We start from the raw sequence: 23,742 nt of genomic DNA, 5'->3' as shown, positions 1-23,742 counted from the left end.
GTCAATATTAGGCTGGATCTTACCCAAAATACCATGCTGCCAGCCAATCCTTTAGTGTCTAAAACTAAAGGTTTATTACAAAGAAAGAACAAGAAGAGAGTTGTTAAATGATAAAGCAGTTACATACATACAAAGACTTCAAAGTCCATATATCAGGTTCTTAGCACTACTGGTGAGTTTGCTGGCTTGAAAGTCCATCTGGAGCACATCCACAGCTTGGATGAGTCATTCAGTCCTTTGTTCAGAGCTTCATTTGCAGAAAAGTTCTTCCAGAGGCAAGAAGCAGGACTGAAGACAAAATGGAGAAGATGCAGCTGCCTTTTATAGTCTTTTGCTATGCGGCTTGCACTTCCTTTGTTCCAAATCAAAGCTGCCCAGCACATGACATGGAAGCCTTAGGCTTTGTCTACACTGGCAAGTGAAAGACAAAACTTTTGTCATTCAGAGGTGTTGAAAACACACAAACGCACATCCTGAAAGACAAAAGTTTTGTCAAAGATAAGTGCTGGTGTTGGCGTTCTCCTGCCAACAACGCTAACACCGTTCATTGGGGATGTCTTTTTATTGGTAGGAGAGTTCTCTCCTGCCGACAAACAGCAGCTACACTGTGCGCATTTTAGCGGCATGGCTGCAGTGGCACAGGTGTGTCGCTAAAAGCTGTGTAGTGTAGACATAGCCCTAGAGTTCTCTGTCCATAGCCATCCACATGCCTTGCTGACTCAAGGTGTCTTCCCTGGTTCCTTTCAATGGGTTCATTGTACAGTTGATGGCCCTTCAAAGAGACTAGGCAGTGCTGATGCCAATCTGTCTGGGGATGTGACCCAGATGCACAGCACAAGTTTGAAATACAGATATACCCTACATACACCCGGGGGAGAGGGGCGGCACGTCCAGCATTTGGCGGCAATTCGGTGGATGGTCCCTCACTACCGCTCGGAGTGAAGGACCTCCCGCCCAATTGCCGCTGAAATGATGCAGATCGTGATCATGGCTTTTTTTTTTTTTTTTTTTTTTTTTCCGGCTGCTTGGGGTGGCAAAAACCCTGGAGCCGGCCCTGATAGCTATAACTCGTAATACAAACATATAAACAAGATTATCATACTTGGCAAATTGTGACATTTTTGCAGATACCTCACACGGTATATCTGGTATGATTCACTTCAATTTTATAACATTGGTATTAATAATAGCAATGGTCATCCATATTCCATACAGTGTCACAGGAGGCACTCAGCAACTTTCAGGTTCAGACTCAAATGAGGGGCAACATAGATAACTAAGGTGCATGGAAATGGGGGAAGACGGTGGGGCAAGAACCTGTGTGATGGCAAAGGGGCTCAGTGCAGGTGGTCCTGGGGTTGGGGACAGGTCCCACAGGATTTTTCATAGGGACGAATACCGGTCTGCCTTATGGCACGAGAGTGCATGTGCGCATGCATGTGTGGGTGTGAAAGAAGGGGGAAAAGGGGAGAGAGAGACTATCCCCAGGAAGGAATCCACAGACTGTTTTAGTTCAGGAGAGGATGGTTTAAGCCAATGTATGTAAGGCTCAAATAAAACCAGATTTTACAGAAATTAAAATGGAAAGAGAAAGGAATTGAATTAAATTCTCTCAACTAATGTAAGTGAAATTGACATTTGCCAAGCAACTTTTTTCAACATCTCAGGATGCTCCTTTGGAACATGAGGGGTGTGCACAAGTTCACTAAGGGAAGATGAATGTTGAAGGTAAAGGAAAGAATTCTTGTGTAAGAGCTACCATAGACCTTGGGTGTTTCTGCTTCTCTCCTAGATACAACTTCAAAATCATGAAAGACTTTTGCCCTCTTCATGGAAGGGGGTGAGATTTTATCTTTACACATGTGTAAAGCACCAAGTACAGATAAATGATGATGATGTTGCCCCTTTGGCCTGAGTGATTAGCCAATATTTGGGGACTTGCAGGGTTGTTTCCATTAGGAGGAGAAACTGATGATGAGTCAGGTACTTTCTTTAGTGCAATCCTGTTTATTTACAAAGAATGTACAAAGTCTTGTTTCCCTGAACAGACTAGCAACAACCAACCCCAGGAAGTTTCTTTGCTTAGAAATGCCCAAACCTTCCTATCCAGTGATTTTTCTGTACGCAAGAAGCTCTGTCTCCCTGCTTCCACTCAGGATCATGCTCACACCTGCTTCTCTCACTTTCTTCTGGCTTTTTCTGCCTCTGACTCCCCAGCCTGCAAATACAATACTTAGCCCCTGACTTTCAGTCAGGCAAACCCTTTAAATCTACCTGGATTAGTTTTTCTGAGGTCTCACCAGACAGCCCTTTGCCTTGGGTAGTAGCTTCTTTTGCTTCCCGCTCACTGCACACAGCTTCACCTTCTATTTAGCCTGAAAGGAGGGTGCTTAGAACAACCAGAACTGAGATTGTCTTTGGATCAAAGACTCACTTGATGGAAGCCATTATCAACTTCCAATATAACAACCACATTCTTCTGAAATTGGCTCAAGGTGGAGCTGAACACACTGGTTCCTTATGTCTTATTGCTAGCCTGTGGGCTTGGCTACACTTGCGAGTTACAGCGCAATAAAGGAGCCCCGGGCGCCCTAGCTCACTCCCCGTCCACACCGGCAAGGCACGTAGAGCGCTCTGATTCCACGGCTATAGCGCTGCTGGTACTCCACCTCGGCGAGTGGAATAACGTTTGCTGCACCTTGGCTACAACGCACGGGCATCAGTGTGAACTAGGTGTTGCGCTCTGATTGGCCTCCAGAAACGTCCCATAATCCCCTTAAGTCAAGAGGCCACTCGTCATTGTTTTGAACTCCTGTAGGAATGCAGAAATGCCCCTTCAAAGCTTCATTTCTGATAGCCGGCATGCAAGCCATTACTGTGGAATGCTGTGTGAGAGAGGCGGGGGGGGGGGGAGATCCTCTGCTGTCTGAACTTACAAGGTAGCATGCTGACATGCTCTCAGCCCCCCAAAAACCCATTCTCTCCCCCACATACACAAACACACTCCCTGCCACATTCCACACACCCCCCATTTGAAAAGCACATTGCAGTCACTTGCATGCTGGGATAGCTGCCCATAATGCACTGCTCCCAATGCTGCTGCAAATGTGGCCACGCCAGTGCGCAAGCAGCTGACAGCGTGAACACACTGCAGCGCTTTCCCTGCTGCGCTCTCCGAAGGCAGGTTTAACTCACAGCGCTCTACATCTGCAAGTGTAGCCATGCCCTGTGCTTCAGTGTTAAAATTCTGCTCTGCAGCTTTTGGTGCAAAGACTTTTTTTATTAGATGACACGTTGCTATTGATCTGCCTGAGTTTTTCACCCTGTGTATATTCACTCAGGCATGTGTGATTAAAAACAAGGGAAGCATCATGAATACACTTGAAAAGCTCAGTTAATTTTACAAATGAGGGCATTTCACACTCTACATCGATATATGCCTCAGTATGTTTGACAATGAATGTCCTGAAGAACAGTTGAAGAGGTACACACAACATCTGTTTGAGGAAAGTTTTAAAATAATGTAACAGGGCTTGTTGTGGTTTCTTCCATCTGAGATGATGTAGCTTCACAAATAAAGAAATACAAGGATTCAAATTTATATCCTCACATTCTGGAATGTTATTGTTACACATGGAGCTATCTTTCCATCTTCTATTTTATTAAATTTCTTAGTTATTTACTTCTTGAGAAATCCAATAACATGTCCAGAATATTTTCCCCTCTACCCTTGAATGTGTGTGGTGTGTGATTTCATGTCCTTGAAATTGTAACTTGAGAAGTCCAGTGGAAGTAAAGACCTTCCTTTTTCACAGTGCACTGTATGATCTGATACGAGGGCAGGCCTTTGTATTTATAGTCAATATTACCAGAAGGTGTGCATTGTAGTAATAGGGTATTTTAGAATTACAGATTAATGAATTATATAATTAAGTTCAGTGAACAATGTCCACATGAAAAGTTTAAAATCACTCCGTGATAAAACCTTTTTGTATCTTGTTGAAATAAAAAATGAGTTTTCCAAACAATGATCTAAAATATCCTTGGGTGGGAGGAAGCCTTTACAAAAATACAGTTATGGACAGAGTAAATCAATGCTGACATATCAACCAGTTTTAAAAGTTCCTGCCTTTAGAAATTTTAGATTAACGATTTCCCATGATATTTTGTATCCATTTTCCTTATAAAGGATGAGTGAGTCTCATTTAACATTCTCTTTATTTACCGGTGTCTTAAACATACAGCTAAGGATAGCATAAAATCCCTCTTTACCCTGTAAAGGGTTAATTCCTCTTTTACCTGTAAAGGGTTAAGCTCAGATAACCTGGGGGGCACCTGACCAAAAGGACCAATAGGGGAGAAGATACTTTCAAATCTGTAGGGGAAGGTTTTTTGTCTGTCTCTCTCGGAGCCAGCCAAGAAACCAGGCAGGGAAATTACATCTTCTTAAGTATATCTGAACTAAGCATCTAGTCTTGCAGAAATAGTAAGTAATAACAGAAAAGAAATGCATTAGATTACCTTTTGTTTTAGCTTGTGAATTTTCCCTGTGCTAAGAGGAAGGTTTATCCCTATTTTTGTAACTTTAAGGTTTTGCCTAGAACGGAAATCCTCTGTGTTCTTGAGTCTTTTGTTATTCTGTAAAGTACTTACCATCCTGATTTTACAGAGGCGATTCTTTTACCTTTTCTTTAATTAAAATGTTTCTTTTAAGAACCTGATTTTTCATTGTTCTTAAGATCCAAGGGTTTGGGTCTGTGTTCATCTGTACCAATTGGTGAGAATTCAGGATTCTCAAGCCTCTCCAGGAAAGGGGGTGTAGGGGTTTGGGGGGATATTTGGGGAAGGTAGGGCTCCAAGTGGCCCTCCCTAAAAGTCTGTTTAAATCACTTGGTGATGGCAGCGATACTAAGGCTAGAAAGGAAGTTTTTAACCTAAGTTGGTAAAAATAAGCTTAGGGGATCTTTCATGCGGGTCCCCACATCTGTACCCCAGAGTTCAGAGTGGGGAAGGAACCCTGACAACCAGCGTATATAAAAATACACCATCCTAGATTTACTGTACTGTAGCTTGTTATTCACAGATAGATCTGTGTTAGCTTGAAAGCTTGGTCCAATAAAACATATTACATCACCCATCTTGTCTCTTTAATTTCAGCTTGTAACTCTTAAACAACAAAACTCTGCCTTCTTCTGCATCTAACAAACAAACAAATATTTCACAGTTTGATAGTCAGAGTTAATCATTGCAACTGAGTGTTTTTTAGGACTCTGCATTTCTTTTCTAACAGGTTGGTTTAGGTCTACAAACAATACTCCTTTAAATTAAATGTTAATGTAGAGGGCAAAGACATTGCCTTTCAGAACCTTTGCCCCCAAACACAAGGTATCTGAGCAATCTTGTGGTGTTAATCCAACATACAAACATTATTGGATAATGATTGGCTTTGCAATATTTTACTGTGAGGATGCCTGCAGTGGTATTGTCAGTGCTAATTAATGTTACTGTGGGAATCAAAGTCCGATAGGTTAAAAAAAAATCAGGGAAAACAAATAGACAGCATAAAACATTCAAAGCATATTCCCATGCTCATGTTCATGGAAGATTCTTACAGGTACTCTCATATACTGAAGTCTGTTTATAAGCAGCACAGAAAGTTTCTATATTGATTGTTATTTAGAAAACACGCTATATTTACAGAAACAGAAGTCTAACTCCCTGTGCAGTGAAGCAAAGTAGGTTCAAAGTCTAGAGCAGTGGTCCCCAACCTTTTTGTGGCCAGTAGCACATTCGTGTTTTCAGAAGTGTGTGGCGGGTGCCAACAATTTTTCAAGGCTTATTTTGTATTTGTACATTAAATCATACGAAAAACATCATATTTAATATTATATAATATATGAAGCCAGAGAGGAGAGAGAAGCTGTGAGGACAGAACATCGGCACCTGCAGCCCCGAAGTACTCTGTCCCCAGGAGGTGCGGGGCCCTGGCTTCTCTCCCCCTGCTGGGCACTAGGCGGGCCCCACGCCTGCCGGGCAGGGTCAGCTCTAGGTTTTTTGCCACCACAAGCAAAAAAAAATTTTGGCTGCCCTCCACCCACCCTGGGCTCTCCCCCCCCCCACCAGTGCCCTCCCCCACCCTCACCCCCTGCCACCCCAGCCCTGGGCTCTCTCTCTCCCCACCCCCAACCCGCACCCCTTGCCGCCCCAGCCCTGGGCTCCCCCCTCCAAACATGACATCCTCATTCACCACAGCAATCCCTGTTTACACTTGCAGTGGGGATCAAACCGTTTCTCCTATTTTTATTTCACTTTAGTATAAATCTCACTCCCCTGCAACTCCATCTTTAGTCCTCCGAAGGCAAAGGGACTAACCCTCAAACCTTGTACCCGGAAAGGGATGGGGATCTAGTAAATAGGGTTCAGGCAGAGGAGCAGGTGTGGGAATGCCTGGGGGCTCTACACTGGCAGAGAAGCGGGGTGTGATGTACTCGTGGAGGAGGAGGAGAGGGGGTATCAGGAGGGTTGTGGGGGAAGGGGGCAGTGCGGGAGGAGAGGGCTTGGGGAGGGTACAAGGGTAGAGGTGCGGGTGAAGGGAGAGTACAAGGGGAAGGGGTGGAGCGATCAGGGGAGGTACAAGTGAAAAGGCTGCGAGCGGGATGGCGGGTGCAAGGGCTGAGAGGGGCAGGTGATGACTGCTGCTTCCCCAGCCCCTTGCAAGCAGAGCCAAGAGGACGGACACTGACCCCCAGGTGCCCGAGCTGCGGGGGTCCCCCGGCGGGGCAGTATGCCTCGCTTGGAGCCAGGCTTTACCTCTCCCCGCCCCAGCGCTGTGGGGGCCAGGGGCAAGCAGCGCGGGGCTGAGGCGGAGGAGATGCGCAGCGGGCTGGGTCCGGGGGCAGCTCAGGCTGCCCAGCCACTCGCCCCATCAGCGTGCGAGCCGGGATCCACGCCCCCTGCCCAGCCCGGCAGCGCCCTGCACAGCCCACTCGGGTGGGGAAACACTGCGCTGCCCTGGGGAGACTCAGAGCAGCAGCGGTGGTGGCAGCCAGTGGCGGCAGCAGGACTCCTCCGCCTCCCTCCCTGCATCCCGGGTCCCGCTTCCCTCACTCCTCGGCTCCTCACACACTTGTGGAGCCCCTCTTGCTGCCTCACCCCGGGTTCAGCTCCAGGGACGATGCTCTGGCTCTCCAGCGGCAGGGCTCTGGCCAGGGCAGGCTCCTGGCTTTTTGCCACCCCAAGCAAAAAAAAAAAAAAAATCGGGGGGGATTTGGGAGGGACGGGACGGGAGTGTAAAGTGCTTGTAGCGCTGGTGCCTAGAGCCGGCCCTGGGCTGGGAACAGAGAACACCGCACCCACAGCCTGAGTTCTCTGTCCCCGTCAGGCACTGGACCACGGCTTCTCTCCCCTGTTGGGCACTAGGTGGGCGCACATAAATGCCCCGACAGGTGCCATGGCAGGTGCTAGGGTTACCATATCTATTAAATAAAAAAAGAGGACCCTCCACGGGCCCTGGGCCCGCCCATTTCCCTACCCCAGCCCTGCCCCAACTCTGCCCCTTCCCCGCCCTAACTCTGCCCCCTCCTCCCTCCCACTCCCAGCCACGGGGAAAGGGCTGCCGGAGCGCTACTGGCTTCACGGTTTGCCGGGCAGCCCCCAGACCCTGCGCCCCCGGCCGGCGCTTCCCCAGCGCAGCTGGAGCCCGGGAGGGGAAGCGCCCAGCCGGGGGCGCAGGGTCTGGAGGCTGCCCGGCAAACCGTGAAGCCGGTAGCACTTGGGCTTCGAGCAGTCCTCTTGCCTCCAGACCCTGCGCCCCCAGCCGGGAACTTCCCCTCCCGGGCTCCGGCGGCGCAGGGTCCGGAGGTATGGGGGCTGCCCAAAGCCCATAGCACTCGGCTCTTAAACAGAGCCTAAGAGTTGGGGAGGAGCAGAGCCGCCGCGGCTGGAGGCTCTGCTCCTCCCCTGACTCTTCGGCTCTGTTTAAGAGCCGGGCTGACCGAGCGCTACCGGCTTCGGGCAGCCCCCATGCCTCCGGACCCTGAGCCGCCGGAGCCCGGGAGGGGAAGTGCCCGCCTGGCGGCTGGGGTCCGAAGGCAAGGGGGCTGCCTGAAGCCCATAGCGCTCGGGCAGCTCGGCTCTTAAACAGAGCTGAAGAATCAGGGGAGGAGCAGAGCCGCCATTTTCCCGGACATGTTCGGCTTTTTGGCAATTCCCCCAAGACGGGGGTTTGAGTGCCGAAAAGCCGGACATGTCCGGGAAAAAGAGGACGTATGGTAACCCTAGCACCTGCGGGCACCGCGTTCGGACCACTAGTCTAGAGGTTATTCACACCTTCCAAAAAGAAACCTCATTCATGATGAATAAAATAATGTGTTATGTCACGGTTATACTGCTTCCTCATCCCTTGTTTTATTTTTAAAATTTAAATAAAGAAACTTCAGTATCACTTTGTGAAAGTACATTATCACAGGGAATAGCTGTCAGGAGGAATGCTGGATGTAAACTGGAGCGACCTATGAAGCACTAGCCAAAATATTTGGAAAATGCTACAGATTAATTTACACATTTGCTAACATTGCTGTTAATTCTTTTGATCAAAGTGGGCCTGTGATGTATTGATGAAGCTACAAATGGTACAACAGGACATCTGGATTCCAAAGTCATTAGAGGTCTCTTCCCTACCCTGCCTGGCTGAGGTGCTTCACTTTGGGGCTAGTATAGCAGGCAAGTGGGAGAGGCCACAGATCGTACCACAAGTACAAGGCCTCTTTTGCTGATCTATGAACCAACATTAGTGGTTAGTCCTGAGGAAATTGTTCAGCTACTGAAAGGGCATCAAAACTAGCCCCACTAAAGTCAATGGGAGTTTTGACTGCCATCATTGAAGTCAGTGGGAGTTGTAATGTGTTTTAGCAACGAATGAGGCAGAGGTCATGTGGAAAAAACAGTATGTAATTAAAGATTGTAACATAATGCATATGTACAAAACGGCTGAACTAAGGTTGCACAGACAACATTAATTCTGGCATTTCCTAACTTTTGAGTGCTTGATTTTACAACCTTAATAATAACCTTTTAACATAGTTTTTTGTGTGTTTCATAGATTTTGTGTGTTTCATAGATTTTGAAAAAAAAAACAAATGGAAAGAACAGAAATTCCATCATGAGGCATTATACTGACATCCACATGGGTCATTAGCAAGGTTGGAGCCTTTAGATCAGGGGTAGGCAACCTATGGCATACGTGCCGAAGGCCGCACACAAGCTGATTTTCAGTGGCACTCTCACTGCCCGGGTCCTGGCCACCGGTCCGGGGGGCTCTGCATTTTAATTTAATTTTAAATGAAGCTTCTTAAACATTTTACAAACCTTATTTACTTTACATACAACAATAGTTTAGTTATATATTATAGACTTATAGAAAGAGACCTTCTAAAAACGTTTAAATGTATTACTGGCACGCGAAACCTTACATTAGAGTGAATAAATGAAGACTCGGCACACCACTTCTGAAAGGCTGCCGACCCCTGCTTTAGATCATTCATACTGACCTCTGCTACTTGGGCTAATGGAGTTAGTGATAGCAGATTGTCATCCTCAGTAGAGACCAGCAATAGAGGGGGATGGAACATTTTGCCTGTCTATTTCACAAATACTTGTTGATAATAGACAAATGGTGAGACTCAGAAAGCTTGGGCTCCATTCCAGGCTCTGGAGAGGAGAGTGCTCTAGTAGGTATGGACTCTTCTGCCTATTCCCCCTTAAGCATGGCCTAGTCTGCCCCATTCCTTCCAACGTGTGTCTGTCCCGCTCCTGTCTTTTTCTCACCTCTGGATCCTTATCCCAGTTCCAGTCTCCTCGGCCAGCGAGTCCCAGTTTCCACGCCTCAGGCTTCTCACTCCAGTTTCCATGTCCAGCAAGTCCTAGTCTGACCCCTCTGGACTCCCCATCCGCATCCCACTCTCCCCCGACTTCCAAGCCCAGCTTCATTGCCCAGACATTCACAGTTCTTTCCCAGGCCTCGAAATCCTTCTCTCCAAGCTCCTTGCCCAGCTAGTCTAAGTTTCTGCCACCCCCTCCTGGCTCCTCATCTGATCCATCTCTTTCTCCTGCATCATGGCCTACAGCCACCCCACTTCCCAGCATGTTCCCCAGGCCAACTGACTCCCAGTCCCAATCTCCTTGACTAGCCAGTCTCAGTCTCACCTACCCCAACTCCCAGTCCCAGTGTCCATCTCTCCCTTCACTCCAGGCTCCTTGCCCCAGTCCACTCACTCCCAGGCCCCACTGTAGGTCTAGCTCTTGTCCCCTCTGCTTTTGAATTAGGCAGCTTCCTCCTTCATACTACCTGAGCCTAGCACAGGGGTCATTCAGAGCACAGGTGCCTGGACCCAGACCTGATACAGCCTGCAGAGATGCAATTCCAGGTGCTGCTCAGTCCTGGGCTGGTGCATGCCCTGTGCAGACAGAATCTTCAGGGACATTAGATGCTAAAATCTATAGAGTCTCTATTGATCATGTGCAAATTATGATTTTTCAAAGACAAAATTTGACTTGGCCATATTTGGGCAGATTTTTATGAGGACAGCAAACAGCACATTTTTGATACAAAGGCCTCCACTCTGCCAAATTTCAAATGCTGCTCCAAAATATGGGCATGCTAGAGTTTTTCAAAGAAAAGGTTGCCAGAATTTTTTAACGCTGGCAAAACAATGTATGTTTCCCTAGCCTCCATCTTGGAAATGGCTGAACTGTTCGGAAGATTTCAGCCCAAATGGTAAAAGTTTAGCGAAGTCAGTAGACACTGAAAAACAGATTCTTAAAATGGGAAGTATTGGGCATGCTACCAGTCCTGCCTATAAACACAATTAAATAGTCTGCATATATATTCTCTGTGCCTCATTTTTTTCATCATGAAATGGAGATCATGTTATTTAACCTTCTTTCTAAAGCACTTTAAGAGCAATGGCTTTGAAAAATTGGTATGTTTATTAAGGGTATAACTAGCCAGGGTAGTGTACCACCACTCCTCACAGGTCATGCCCCTCCTCCCAAACCTATGCTCCCTTCAATTTAAAGGAAGTAACCAGTTGTGTACTATTCTCTATTTGGTGTATTTAACTGTAACATTGTCAATCAACTTTCTATTTAATAAATTATATATATATAAATTTACTAGTAGACCTGGTGAATAATAGAAAAATATTCATCTTCTATTATTCAACAAATCGTATGTAAGCCAACTATAGAGCAAACTCTGTTGAAAACTGTCAAATAAGAAATTTACCCAGTACTACTTACTACACCCCTTATTGGTTTTACTTTCTTTTGCCCTTCTTGGATTTGCTCTATGTTTATTTCCTGTAAGAGATCATGGTATATCTTTTCCTAAGTTGTCTTCAATGTCTGTTTCCACTTTTTCCTGCTCTCTCTCTCCTTACATTGTGCCCTCTACCTTTCCTAAATATATTTTGTCTCCTTCTATGTCTCATTTCTCTCTCCCGCTCTCTATACTACACTTTTTTTTCTTTACTTTCCCCATCAATCTTTCTCATGTCCACCTCCACATCCACACATACAATTTGGAAATTTTATCCCACACCTACTAGTTAAAGGCTGAAATAAAACTTGGAGGGCTCCCAAGGGAAGACTATATTTCTAAAATAAAATTTTCTGTAAACTTTAGGGCTGTCGATTAATCGCAGTTAACTCACGCGATTAACTCAAAAAAATTAATCACAATTAAAAAAATTAATCGCAGTTTTAATCGCACTGTTAAACAGTAGAATACCAATTGAGATCTATTAAATATTTTTGGATATGTTTCCACATTTTCAAATATATTGATTTCAATTACAACACAGAATACAAAGTGTAGAGTACTAACTTTATACTATTATTTTTTATTACAAATATTTGCACTGTAAAAATGATAAACAAAAGAAATAGTATTTTTCAATTCACCTCATACAAGTACTGTAGTATACTCTCTATCGTGAAACTGCAATTTACAAATGTAGATTTTTTTTGTTACATAACTGCCTTAAAAAACAAAACAATGTTAAACTTTAGAGCCTACAAATCTACTCTGTCCTACTTCTTGTTCAATCACTAAAAGAAATAAGTTTGTTTACATTTACGGGAGATAATGTTGTCCACTTTTTATTTACATCATCTGAAAGTGAGAGCAGGCATTCACATGCCACTTTTGTAGCTGGCATTGCAAGGTATTTATATGCCAGATATTCTAAACATTCGTATGCCTCTTCACGCTTTGGCCACTATTCCAGAGGACATGCTTCCATGCTGACGACGCCCATTCAGAAAATAATGCATTCATTACATTTATGACTGAATTCCTTGGGGAAGAATTGTATGTTTCCTGCTGTTTTACTCACATTCTGCCATATATTTCATGTTATAGCAGTCTCAGATGATGACCCAGCACATGTTGTTCATTTTAAGAACACTGCAGATTTGACAAAATGCAAAGAAGGTACCAATGTGAAATTTCTAAAGATCGCTACAGCACTTGACCCAAGGTTTAAGAATCTGAAGTGCCTTCCAAAATCTGAGAGGGACAAAGTGTGGAGCATGCTTTCAGAAGTCTTAAAAGTGCAACACTCTGATGCAGAAACCACAGAACCCAAACCACCAAAAAGGAAAATCAACCTTCTGCTGGTGGCATCTGAACACGTGTCAGTCCGCACTGCTTTGGATTGTTATCTAGCATGGACGCACGTCCTCTGGAATGTTGCTTGAAGCATGAAGGGACATACGAATCTTTATCTGGCACGTAAATATTTTGCAACACCCCCGTTCTCACTTTCAGGTGACATTGTAAACAAGAAGTGGGCAGCATTATCTCCTGCAAATGTAAACAAACTTGTTTGTCTGAGCAACTGGCTGTATAAGAAGTAGGACTGAGTGGACTTTCTAGGCTCTAAAGTTTTACGTTGTTTTATTTTTGAATGCAGTTTTTTTTTTTACATAATTCTACATTTGTAAGTTCAATTTTCATGATAAAGAGATTGCACTACAGTACTTGTATTAGGTGAATTGAAAAATACTACACCTCTACCTCGATATAACGCTGTCCTCGGGAGCCAAAAAATCTTACCGTGTTATAGGTGAAATGGCGTTATATTGAACTTGCTTTGATCCCCCGGAGTGCACAGCCCCCCCCACCCCCGGAGCGCTGCTTTACTGCGTTATATCCAAATTTGTGTTATATCGGGCCATGTTATATCGAGTAGAGGTGTATTTCTTTTGTTTTTTACAATGCAAATATTTGTAATAAAAATAAATATAAAGTGAGCCCTGTCCACTTCATATTCTGTGTTGTAATTGAAATAAAAATATTTGAAAATGTGGAAAACATCCAAAAATATTTAAAGAAATGGTTTTCTATTATTGTTTAACAGTGCAATTAATCGTGCAATTAATCACGATTAATTTTTTAAATCACTTGACAGCCCTAGTAAACGTCTTTGTGAAGAAAACAAAGCAGAGTGCATTGCCATAACTCCTGTGAAAAGATCTGAGCCACTAGACAACTTACATACAAGCATATCCAACGCCAGTGAACCATAGTGGTCTTAAAAGTTATTTATAGTCTCTGCTACTTAAAATTTATGTAAGGGTTTTCTCCAGGGCCTTCACAGTCACATAGATTCAGCATCATGCAAAATAATTATAGCTGACTCTTACCCGATAACCTCTCCAGAATGATTGAATTATTTTGCATGCTTCTTCTTCTGATAATAGGAGAGACAGAGGAATTGGTGGTCTAGGGCTAAAAGAAAAAAAATAAAATTGTTCAGCCTTTAAAAAATTTACAATATATCACCCACAAAAGAGAAAGGTTGTTCTATATCCCTAAGATACAATTTCTTAATACTCCAAAATAAAAAAGTATTACTTAAATAATGTGCCCTTTTAAAACACTAATACAGATACAGTATTATACAAATTGTTTCTTCTCTGCAAACACCATAATGTAAATAATATATCAAGGACAGGATTGTTTTGAATTATCCTTCAAGTGTTTTTCATTCCTGCATTTTTTTTTATTCGGTTATTTTTTACCATTTATAAACACCGAAGGGCATGGCTGCAGAAATGGAGTGTACGACTCACACAGGATCTTTATATGCAGTGTAGCTATGCCACTTAAATACATTTTATTCCATAAAACCATCTGAATTACATTATATGTTCTGTTTCGATGGAATTGTTTTGTTCTGAAAGGATTACTGTTACCATAACCATGTACAAGAAGTTGCACAGACGTGTCTTAACAGGGTCGTCAAATAAATGTGGCAATTTTACCTTTGAAATAGTCAGACAAACTTTGCATTGTAAGGGGCCAGATTAATACAAAGGAAAAGAACTCAATAATTAATTTTTAGCATAAATTGATGGTGATTTGAAAGCACTTACAGTAAATTCTGCTACCAATACTAATCAGAATCACTTTACGGTGTAATTGGGTTTTAGTGACCATTCAGATCAGTGTATCAAATCAGCTTTACAAAAGCCTTTTCAACATGCTTGTTGATGTGTTTAGCTCTCATTTATAGTGATCAACAAGCAGCCAGTTGAAAGGATCAGACAAACTAATTTCTTTGGTTTTCTTTGATTTTTTCAAAGGTAAGAAAATGTCTCACACCCCACTTTTTTTTTTTTTTTTTTTTAAAGCCACTGGGCTGCAGATAAATGTTACAACTCATGAGAGTGCCCATTATAAACAGCTGACTTCCCATGACACTGGAATACCTATTAGAACTTGCTCTGTCCTTAAAATAGTCACAGATTCAGCTTCTGTGCACAAGTTTGATTTGGGAAGTTCAAAGTTTTATGAATCTGGATGATGCGGGTGATCACTTGGACATAAACAAGTGTTTGCCCAAATCAGTCCTTAGAACAGAATCCCATTGTTTCTTTTTCACAGAAACAAGAGATGGAAGCAACTGATAAGGCAACAGTCTAGGGTTACCATATTTTAATTTAAAAAAAGGAGGACACTCCATGGGGCCCCGCCCCCCCAACTCCGCCCCTGCCCCAAAGTCCCCGCCCCAACTCTGCTCCCTGCCCTGAACGCTCCGCCCCCCTGCTCCTCCCCCTCCCCTGCTTCCCGCGAATCAAATGTTCGCAGGAAGTCTGAAACAGGGAGGCAGCAGGTAAGATGGGGTTGGGGTTGGGGCTGGGCGAGGTGCGGCCCAGTCCGGCCCCCCCGGCCGAGCGGCTCCCTTTGGTGGCCAGCCGGCCCAGGCCAAGAGGTTCTGACCCCGGTGTCTCCCGCCCGGCTTGGCTCGGGCCCTGGGGCGCCGGCCCTGGTTCCGGCCGAGCGGCTCCGGCCCGCCGGCCCCAGCAGCCCTGGCCGAGCACCACCGGCCCCAGAGACTCTGGCCCCAGCCCCCGGCCGAGCACCGCTGGCCCCAGCGGCTCCGGACCCCGGCCGAGCACTGCCAGCCCCAGCGGCTCCGGCCCGGACCCAAGCCCCACGACCCCTCCCTCCCTATTTTCCCTACAGTCCGGCTTTTTGGGATTTCCTCCTGGGGATTTGAGGCCCAAAAAGCCGGACATGTCCGGGAAAATCCAGACGTATGGTAACCCTAGACTCTTTCCAGTGCAGATTTGTTCCTTACAGTCTGTCCCCAAATGCTTTGTCTAGTCCAACTTTAATTGACCAAAAGACTGGTCATTCCACCATTTTCTTTGGAAGACTATTCTACAACATAATAGATCTCATATTAGGAGGTTTTCCCATATATTCAGCAACATTTTTCTTTGCTTAGTTTCATTTATATTTGTCTCTGCCCTAGTAAGTTTTCTTTGCCTTTTGAGACCTTTGTTTTAGGGCTTGTCTTCACTGGAGAAGTATATCGAGTTAGAACATGGCCTCACGGGTGGTGGGTGAACTATGGGTTCAGGGAAACGAGCCCCCAGCCTGGCCTGCCCCTTCTGCCTGAGGCCCTGTCCCTCTCATCCTCCTTCCCCTGCTGAAGCCTGAGCACACCCAACCCTGGAGCGCTAGGTGGGCAGCATGCGTCCCCCAGCCCCAGGGCACTGGGCAGGCAGGTGGCAGCGCCCAGCATAGCCTGGCATAGCCTTCCCCAGCCTACGATATGCGCCGCCCATGCATGACCTTAATTATCAACTAATACAAAGCTGACTTTGACTCTGCAGTCAGTGTACACAGGAACAAATTATGCTCAACATCCTGTCAATTGAGATTTTGCCTTTATTTATTTTATATGAAAAAAATCTCAATCTGTGTCTGGGAAATCAGAAATGCAGACAATAGCAGAAAGTGCTATTTCCATTAAACCATATGGTAATAATTCTATGGACATTAGCATGCCTATTGCTTGAGAGAAATCATAAGGCTGGACAACCAAGATGCCTGAGCAAAATGCTATTTGTAATAAGCTGTATTCAGTGTTGTTGTAGCTGTGTTGGTCCCAGGACATTAGGGGTCCCAGGTGGGTGAAGTAATATCTTTTACTGGACCAACTTCTGTTGGTGAGAGAGACAAGCTTTTGAGTTGACGACACTGTCCACAATTACAAAGTCCTCACCAACAGTCAGAAGAAAAAAGAACCATCTGAATGGACACTCCACAGCAGATGAAACCATGCTCTGATCATTACATTGATTACTTTCTGGAAAAAAATTGACCGTGAAATCCTTAACAAACATCAGATCCTCCACAATCTCTTCACTGCTGAGAGGACAGCTAAACAGTCCCTAAAATCCAACCACCAGATCGGAATGAAATCAGTAGACAAAAGAGATGCCATCATAGTCCTCAACCATGATGACTATGATAATGAAGCCAACCAACAACTCTCCCACACCATCTATTACAAAGAACTCAAAGAAGACACCACACCACAATTTACTTAGGAATTTAAGGATATCATCAAATCCTTCCCAAAACAACTGCAAGCGAAACTCTACAATCTCATTCCCCATGAAGCCACCCCAGGGAGCTTCTACACTTCCCAAAATACACAAACAAGGGAACCCAGGCAAACCCATCATATCTGGCCATAGTACTCTTACGGAAGATCTTGCCAGAACAACAGATGCAAAACCTGCACACAAACCTCCACTTCTACCATGATCAACACCGCTCACAACACACCTTTCAAGATCCCTGGGTCCTACACATGCCTATCACGACATGTCATGTACCTTATCCAGTGCACTAACTGCCCCAATAAAAACTATGTGGGTGAAACCAGACAATCATTACACACTCAGATTAACTCATACAGCAAAATGATAGAAGACAGAAACACCATATCACCTGTTGGTAAACAATTTGACTTCTCAGTCTTCATCCTCAAAGGAAACCTGCACAACACCTTCAAAAGATGAGCCTGGGAGCTTAAATTCATAACTTTGCTGGACACTAAAAATCATGGACTGAATAGTGACACTTGGTGTATGGCTCATTACAACAATGTATAATCCATAAGACCCACCCCCCCAGCTTTCCTGCCCCTCCTGCCCCCATGACTGCAGAGGTGTTAATAGGCCACTTTACCTTGAATGGTCCTTTGAAATGTGTGTTAATTACTTATGCTAAACAATCTGTTCCACCCTGTATTCAGCTGTAACACTGAATACATTTCCCAGACCTGAAGAAGAGCTCTGTGTAAGCTGGAAAGCTTGCCTCTCTCACCAACAGAAATTGAGCCCATAAAAGATATTACCTCACCCACCTTGTCTCTCTCTCCTTTGTAATGAGTTCATCTATGAATGCAGACTGTGCTGTTTTTGCTGATGGACTCCTGCCTGTTGTTCTAGGATTTATCTTTTTGAAAAGCTGAAAAGGTTTCTATTCTTTTAAACAGTGCAAATGAGGCCACCAACCTATACATTTTAAAATACAGCAGGTATACCAGGAAAACAATGGGCTTTCACTGGTAATGAACCATTAGACTCCTTTGCATCAGAATCAGGGGGTAGCCGTGTTAGTCTGTATCTACAAAAACAACACCATTAATCTGGGCTTGAATAGGGACTGGGAGTGGCTGGCTCACTACAGAAGCAGCTTTTCCTCTCCTGGAATTGACACCTCCTCATCTATTATTGGGAGTGGACTACATCCACCCTGATTGAATTGGCTCTGTCAACACTGGTTCTCCACTTGTGAAGTAACTCCCTGCTCTCCATGTGTCAGTATATAATGCCTGCATCTGTAGCTTTCACTCTATGCATCCGAAGAAGTGAGGTTTTTACTCACGAAAGCTTATGCCCAAATAAATCTGTTAGTCTTTAAGGTGCCACCAGACTCTTTGTTGTTTTTGTAGATACAGACTAACACGGCTACCCCCTGATACTTAAAAACAACAAGGAGTCTGGTGGCACCTTAAAGACTAACAGATTTATTTGGGCATAAGCTTTCGTGAGTAGATCGTGGATAATGCGCTGGAGAGGTTTTAGCTGGGGGCTGTATGTGATGGCCAGTGGTGTTCTGTTATTGTCCTTGTTGGGCCTGTCCTGCAGTAGGTGATTTCTGGATACCCGTCTAGCTCTGTCAATCTGTTTCCTCACTTCCCCAGGTGGGTATTGTAGTTTTACGAATGCTTGATAAAGATCTTGTAGGTGTTTGTCTCTGTCTGAGGGGTTGGAGCAAATTCGGTTGTATCTTAGGGCTTGGCTGTAGACAATGGATCGTGTGATGTGTCTTGGATGGAAGCTGGAGGCATGTAGGTACGTATAGCGGTCAGTAGGTTTCCGGTATAGGGTGGTGTTTATGTGACCATCAATTATTTGTATTGTAGTGTCCAGGAAGTGGATCTCTTGTGTGGACTGGTCCAGGCTCCAGCGCATTATCCACGATCTACAACCTATCCTAGAAAATGATCCCTCACTCTCACAGACCTTGGGAGGCAGGCCAGTCCTCGCTTACAGACAACCCCCCAACCTGAAGCAAATACTCACCAGCAACTACACACCACACCACAGAAACATCAACCCAGGAACCTATCCCTGTAGCAAACCTCGTTGCCTACTCTGTCCCCATATCTACTCTGGAAACAGCATCACAGGACCCAACCACATCAGCCACACCATCAGGGGCTCATTCACCTGCACATCCTCTAATGTCATATATGCCATCATGTGCCAGCAATGCCCCTCTGCCATGTACATTGGCCAAACCGGACAGTCCCTCCGCAAAAGAATAAATGGACACAAATCGGACATCAGGAATGGTAACATACATAAGCCAGTAAGTGAACACTTCAATCTCCCTGGTCATTCTATTACAGATTTAAAAGTCACTATCATTGAACAAAAAAACTTCAGAAACAGACTTCAAAGAGAAACAGCAGAACTAAAATTCATTTGCAAATTCAACACCATTAATCTGGGCTTGAATAGGGACTGGGAGTGGCTGGCTCACTACAGAAGCAGCTTTTCCTCTCCTGGAATTGACACCTCCTCATCTATTATTGGGAGTGGACTACATCCACCCTGATTGAATTGGCTTTGTCAACACTGGTTCTCCACTTGTGAAGTAACTCCCTGCTCTCCATGTGTCAGTATATAATGCCTGCATCTGTAGCTTTCACTCTATGCATCCGAAGAAGTGAGGTTTTTACTCACGAAAGCTTATGCCCAAATAAATCTGTTAGTCTTTAAGGTGCCACCAGACTCCTTGTTGTTTTTGCATCAGAATGGCATCTCCAAAAAGCAGGATGTAGTCTTGCAACAGTACCTCTAGCCACTCCACTGCTTTAGTTATTAAATAATGGGGATCTGTCTGGTTTGCGATCCAAGACCAAATCTGAGAAAGCCAGTGTAAATCAAGCAAAATGGAAAGGACTTAATCTTCAGTGTGGTAGTCATTGGGAAATATCAATCATTTCAGCAGACCAGCTTGAAGGAACAGGGATGAAAGTCATGCGAGGTCCATTTCTGTCCACTGGAATATATGCAATTGGCTTCAGGTCAAATAAAAATAGAATATGAGCAGAGGCAGCCACCCATCAACAGTGAACCGGGGAAGAGGGAATATGTCATTTGTGGCAGAAGACAGCTGTAACAGTCTGAGAAGATTTGAAATGACAACCAAATATACGGTAAATGTATTCTGTTTATTTCAAAATAAAAGAGCCTCAAATCATGTAGAATCTTAAAAGCCAATTCGTAATACACTATGTAGAATATGTTTTGCATTCAAAATGGCTTCAATAGAATAATCTTTCTGAATAATGTGTTAGTGATTATCACTGTTTTTCACACTTTACCAAATTTTACTAATTGTTTTTCAAATTTTACCAGATTAAGCAGGCATTGACCAGAAGAATCTTTAATGTCAGGAAGGATGTGCTTTGCTTTCTGAGGAATCAGGCTTGTAAGGATCCTGATAATGAGATATCTATTTTCATAACATTATGCAGATGTAATTCAGTATCCAGAAGAAATACTGCACACTTGTGTTAGAAAAGTGTATGAAATATCGCAAAGGGTTCTTATCGAAGCCCCCCGTTTAATATCTGGGATTTAACTCAGAAGTTAAATAAATAAATTAATGGAGATATCCCATCTCCTAGAACTGGAAGGGACCTCGAAAGGTCATCGAGTCCAGCCCCCTGCCTTCACTAGCAGGACCAAGTACTGATTTTGCCCCAGATCCCTAAGTGGCCCCCCTCAAGGATTGAACTCACAACCCTGGCTTTAGCAGGCCAATGCTCAAACCACTGAGCTATCCCTCCCCGCAAGTTGGCTTTCATAATGTCAATCCTGTTCTTAAAAAGGGGGCGGGGGGAAGAGCATCCATGTTAGCATAGTGGGATGTGTGTGGTGGTTGGTAAGCACATTGACATATACTGGAGGTACCCAATATTTGTATTACTGTAATGCGCAGAGGTTCCAATCAGGTTTAAGACCCCATTCTGCTGTATCAACATCAGACCTGGTCCCTTCTTTGAGCTGTTTACAATCTAACAATCATTTTATTTTTCTCTCCTCTTTTATTTGCTTTTATTATCATGCAGAATTTTCACCATGTATAATTCAACATTTGTTAATTGCTCTTTGCACTCAAATCCAATGTATTACTTAACAGCAACTGAGAATCTCCAAATTTAGGCCCCAGTCTTACACTGATTGTATGCAGGTAAACTGAAGCACATGTGCGTAGGCCTGGCTAGACATGAGTAATTAGACATGGGTAAGGTCTCATTTCTTGGGAGACAGGATTAGGGACGTAAATGGATCAGAAGGCTGGAAATAGATTGTCTGTGCTAAAATAGGTAAATGGCTCAGTAAGCTAAGAGGCAGAACATCCAGAGGACCATTTACAATGGACAAAATAAGCTGGAACATAAGATGAGGCAAAGAGTAAGTCGTAGATGGACAGTGCATGGACAGAGAATGCTGTACAGGACGTGGTTCCTACAAAGGAACCAAGCCAATCCCAAAACGTGTGATGCAATGTATAGTAAGTACAAGGTAATCTGGAAACGTATATAAAGAAAGAGGTTTTCAGTGTGATTTTGCATGTGGTATACCCTATACCCACCTCTACACTTGAGTCTGATCAACTCAATGTAACTTTGCTGAATGCCAAATAAAAATACCCGAGTGACAAAATCTGGAGTCAAACTGATTTCTTGGGAAGCTGAGTGGAAAGAGATCTTAGGAGGAAATTCCAGCTGTGTGCAGACTCCCATTGACAATAATGGCGCTGTGTGCAGATACAGTGGAATGTCAATATACATTCAATTTCTGGATAAGGGCCTTATTGCCTCCATATAGCTACACTCTTGAAGCTTTAGGGATTTCCACATTAAAAAGCAATTTGACCTTAATTAGGATTGTGTGTCTTAACATGGTGTCCACAGCTATATAAAGGAGACCAACATATATTGTCGTCAGATTGATTGTCATGGTTATTAAATTTGAATATTTATATTATAATAGTGCATAAAGCCCCAAATTGTGGGCTGAGCACTATACAAACACATATAAAAAGAAACAGTCCTTGCACTGGAAAGCATATGCTCTAAAAGACACAGGAACGGACAAAAGGTTAACAGACACATAAATAAATCCGGGACAGACACAATTTTGCTTAAAAAAGTTCATAAGCACTCAATAGTTCAGAAATATTTAAAAAAAATCATTTCTCATGACATTCTAGTATTTCCTGCTGCCAGTCAGTCTAGGAATACTGCAACAGCAGCTTCCTGTGTAGGTGCTTTGCTAATGTTCCTATCCAGAATTCAGAAATGCAGAGGCGTGGAAAATTAAAAAGTATTTTTTAAATGAAATGTCTCCAGAAATCTCTGTTAATGGATTTTATTAAGCATTATTTATCCCAAAAGAAGAGCGAGGATCACTTAATCCAAACGAGACTGCAGCACTGATTTATGTGACTAACCTTTAAATCCAGACAAAACACTAACTACATAATACACTCAATACTACATGAAGACTCCACAGTTTTAAAGGGATGGATTTACACAGAGACTTGATGAAATATCCCTTGGGCACTTCCACAGACCTGGTGGAATGGGCACAAAGACCTTACAAGACAGTTTCTTTGTAACAGGTCACAATACATTCAACAGTTTGCAGAAACACTATTGAATATTAGTTATCTTTTGGAGCAACACCAATAAACCAGATTGAGAAGAAGTCATTTGAAAAATACCTCACAATATAAAAAGCTAAGGACCCACTCCTCAACCAATTTTATGAAAGGTATTTCTCCTCTGAAAGACTCTGAATGTTGGAACAGCCATGCTTGGCCTTCTGAAGAAGGAGATACAAACCAGCAGCCTTAGGCCTGGTCTACACTGGGGGTGGGGTGGGGGGGCGCCTTAGAGCTACTTACTGCGGTGTCTTCACTGCGGTAGGTCGACCGCTGATGCTCCCCTGTCAACTCCGCCTACGCTTCTCGCTCCGGTGGAGTACCGGAGTCAACGGGAGAGCACTAGGCAGTCAATTTATCACGTCTTCACTAGATGTGATAAATCAATCCCTGCTGGATTGATTGCTCCGAAGGTAAGTGTAGACATGCCCTTAGACAGTTGTCAGGAGTAAAGCTTCACAAAATCTTCTCCTGTCTGTCACTTTTTCCTTCCTATAGCTGACAACTAGGATGGAAATGATCAAATATTGTAATCCCCTTTTTTTGCCTATTGCTTTTTTCAAGGATTCATTGGCCTGAGCTTTTGTATCCATCCGAATACAGCCAAGTGCAAAGCTCCTAGGCAGTGAAGGAATAGAGTGTTTCATTTTTTAAAATAGCTCTCTGCTTCCTTTGCATTTTAAGTAGGAAACCTTTAAGGGGAAAGAATCAAAATGCAAATTTCAGTCTTAACTCATTTAGGTGTTTTCTAGATATAAACTGAAGTACAAATATACACGTGTAGAACACAGGCGTTTATCTAGGCCAGATTTCCAGAGCATTTTTTGACATCTACAGTGTCTGACAACTTAACAGTTTAGCCCTGCAGTTATTGCAGTTCCAATGTATTTGCCAAAATAGCATGCTTACTGCACGTAGTTTCATTCATGATATAGGAGAGACTTGTCTGACTGTTCCCAAAGGGGGCAAGTTGAGGAAGAATTTTCTCCCCTTTATTATTGTTATACAGTGGTAGCAAAGAAAATATGCTAGGCATTGTACTGATATATAGGAAGACAAAGTACTACACCCAGAAGAGCTTACAAGACAAGAAACAGACATTGGGTGGAGGACAGGTATATAAT

At 43.9% G+C, this 23,742-nt stretch overlaps 1 protein-coding gene and 1 long non-coding RNA gene across 4 annotated transcripts in view; one reads left to right on the top strand and one right to left on the bottom strand.

Annotated features, from left to right (window-relative positions):
* Positions 1–23,742, bottom strand: part of IQCK (IQ motif containing K) — a 92,733-nt gene that overhangs the window by 35,222 nt on the left and 33,769 nt on the right. For all 3 annotated transcript variants that reach the window (XM_054042541.1, XM_054042542.1, XM_054042543.1), the window contains one exon: positions 13,708–13,792. In XM_054042541.1, the coding sequence (XP_053898516.1) occupies positions 13,708–13,792 (85 nt within the window). The remainder of the gene's footprint in view (positions 1–13,707; positions 13,793–23,742) is intronic.
* Positions 4,417–22,261, top strand: LOC128844646 (uncharacterized). Its single transcript, XR_008446513.1, has 3 exons — positions 4,417–4,486; positions 18,798–19,246; positions 19,889–22,261. It is a non-coding gene; the product is annotated as an uncharacterized LOC128844646 (long non-coding RNA).

This window comes from Malaclemys terrapin, chromosome 10, assembly GCF_027887155.1.
Source record: "Malaclemys terrapin pileata isolate rMalTer1 chromosome 10, rMalTer1.hap1, whole genome shotgun sequence".
NCBI classification, from domain to species: Eukaryota; Metazoa; Chordata; order Testudines; family Emydidae; genus Malaclemys; species Malaclemys terrapin.
Note: the sequence above shows the minus strand (reverse complement) of the source record. Positions and strands in the feature narration are given on the sequence as shown.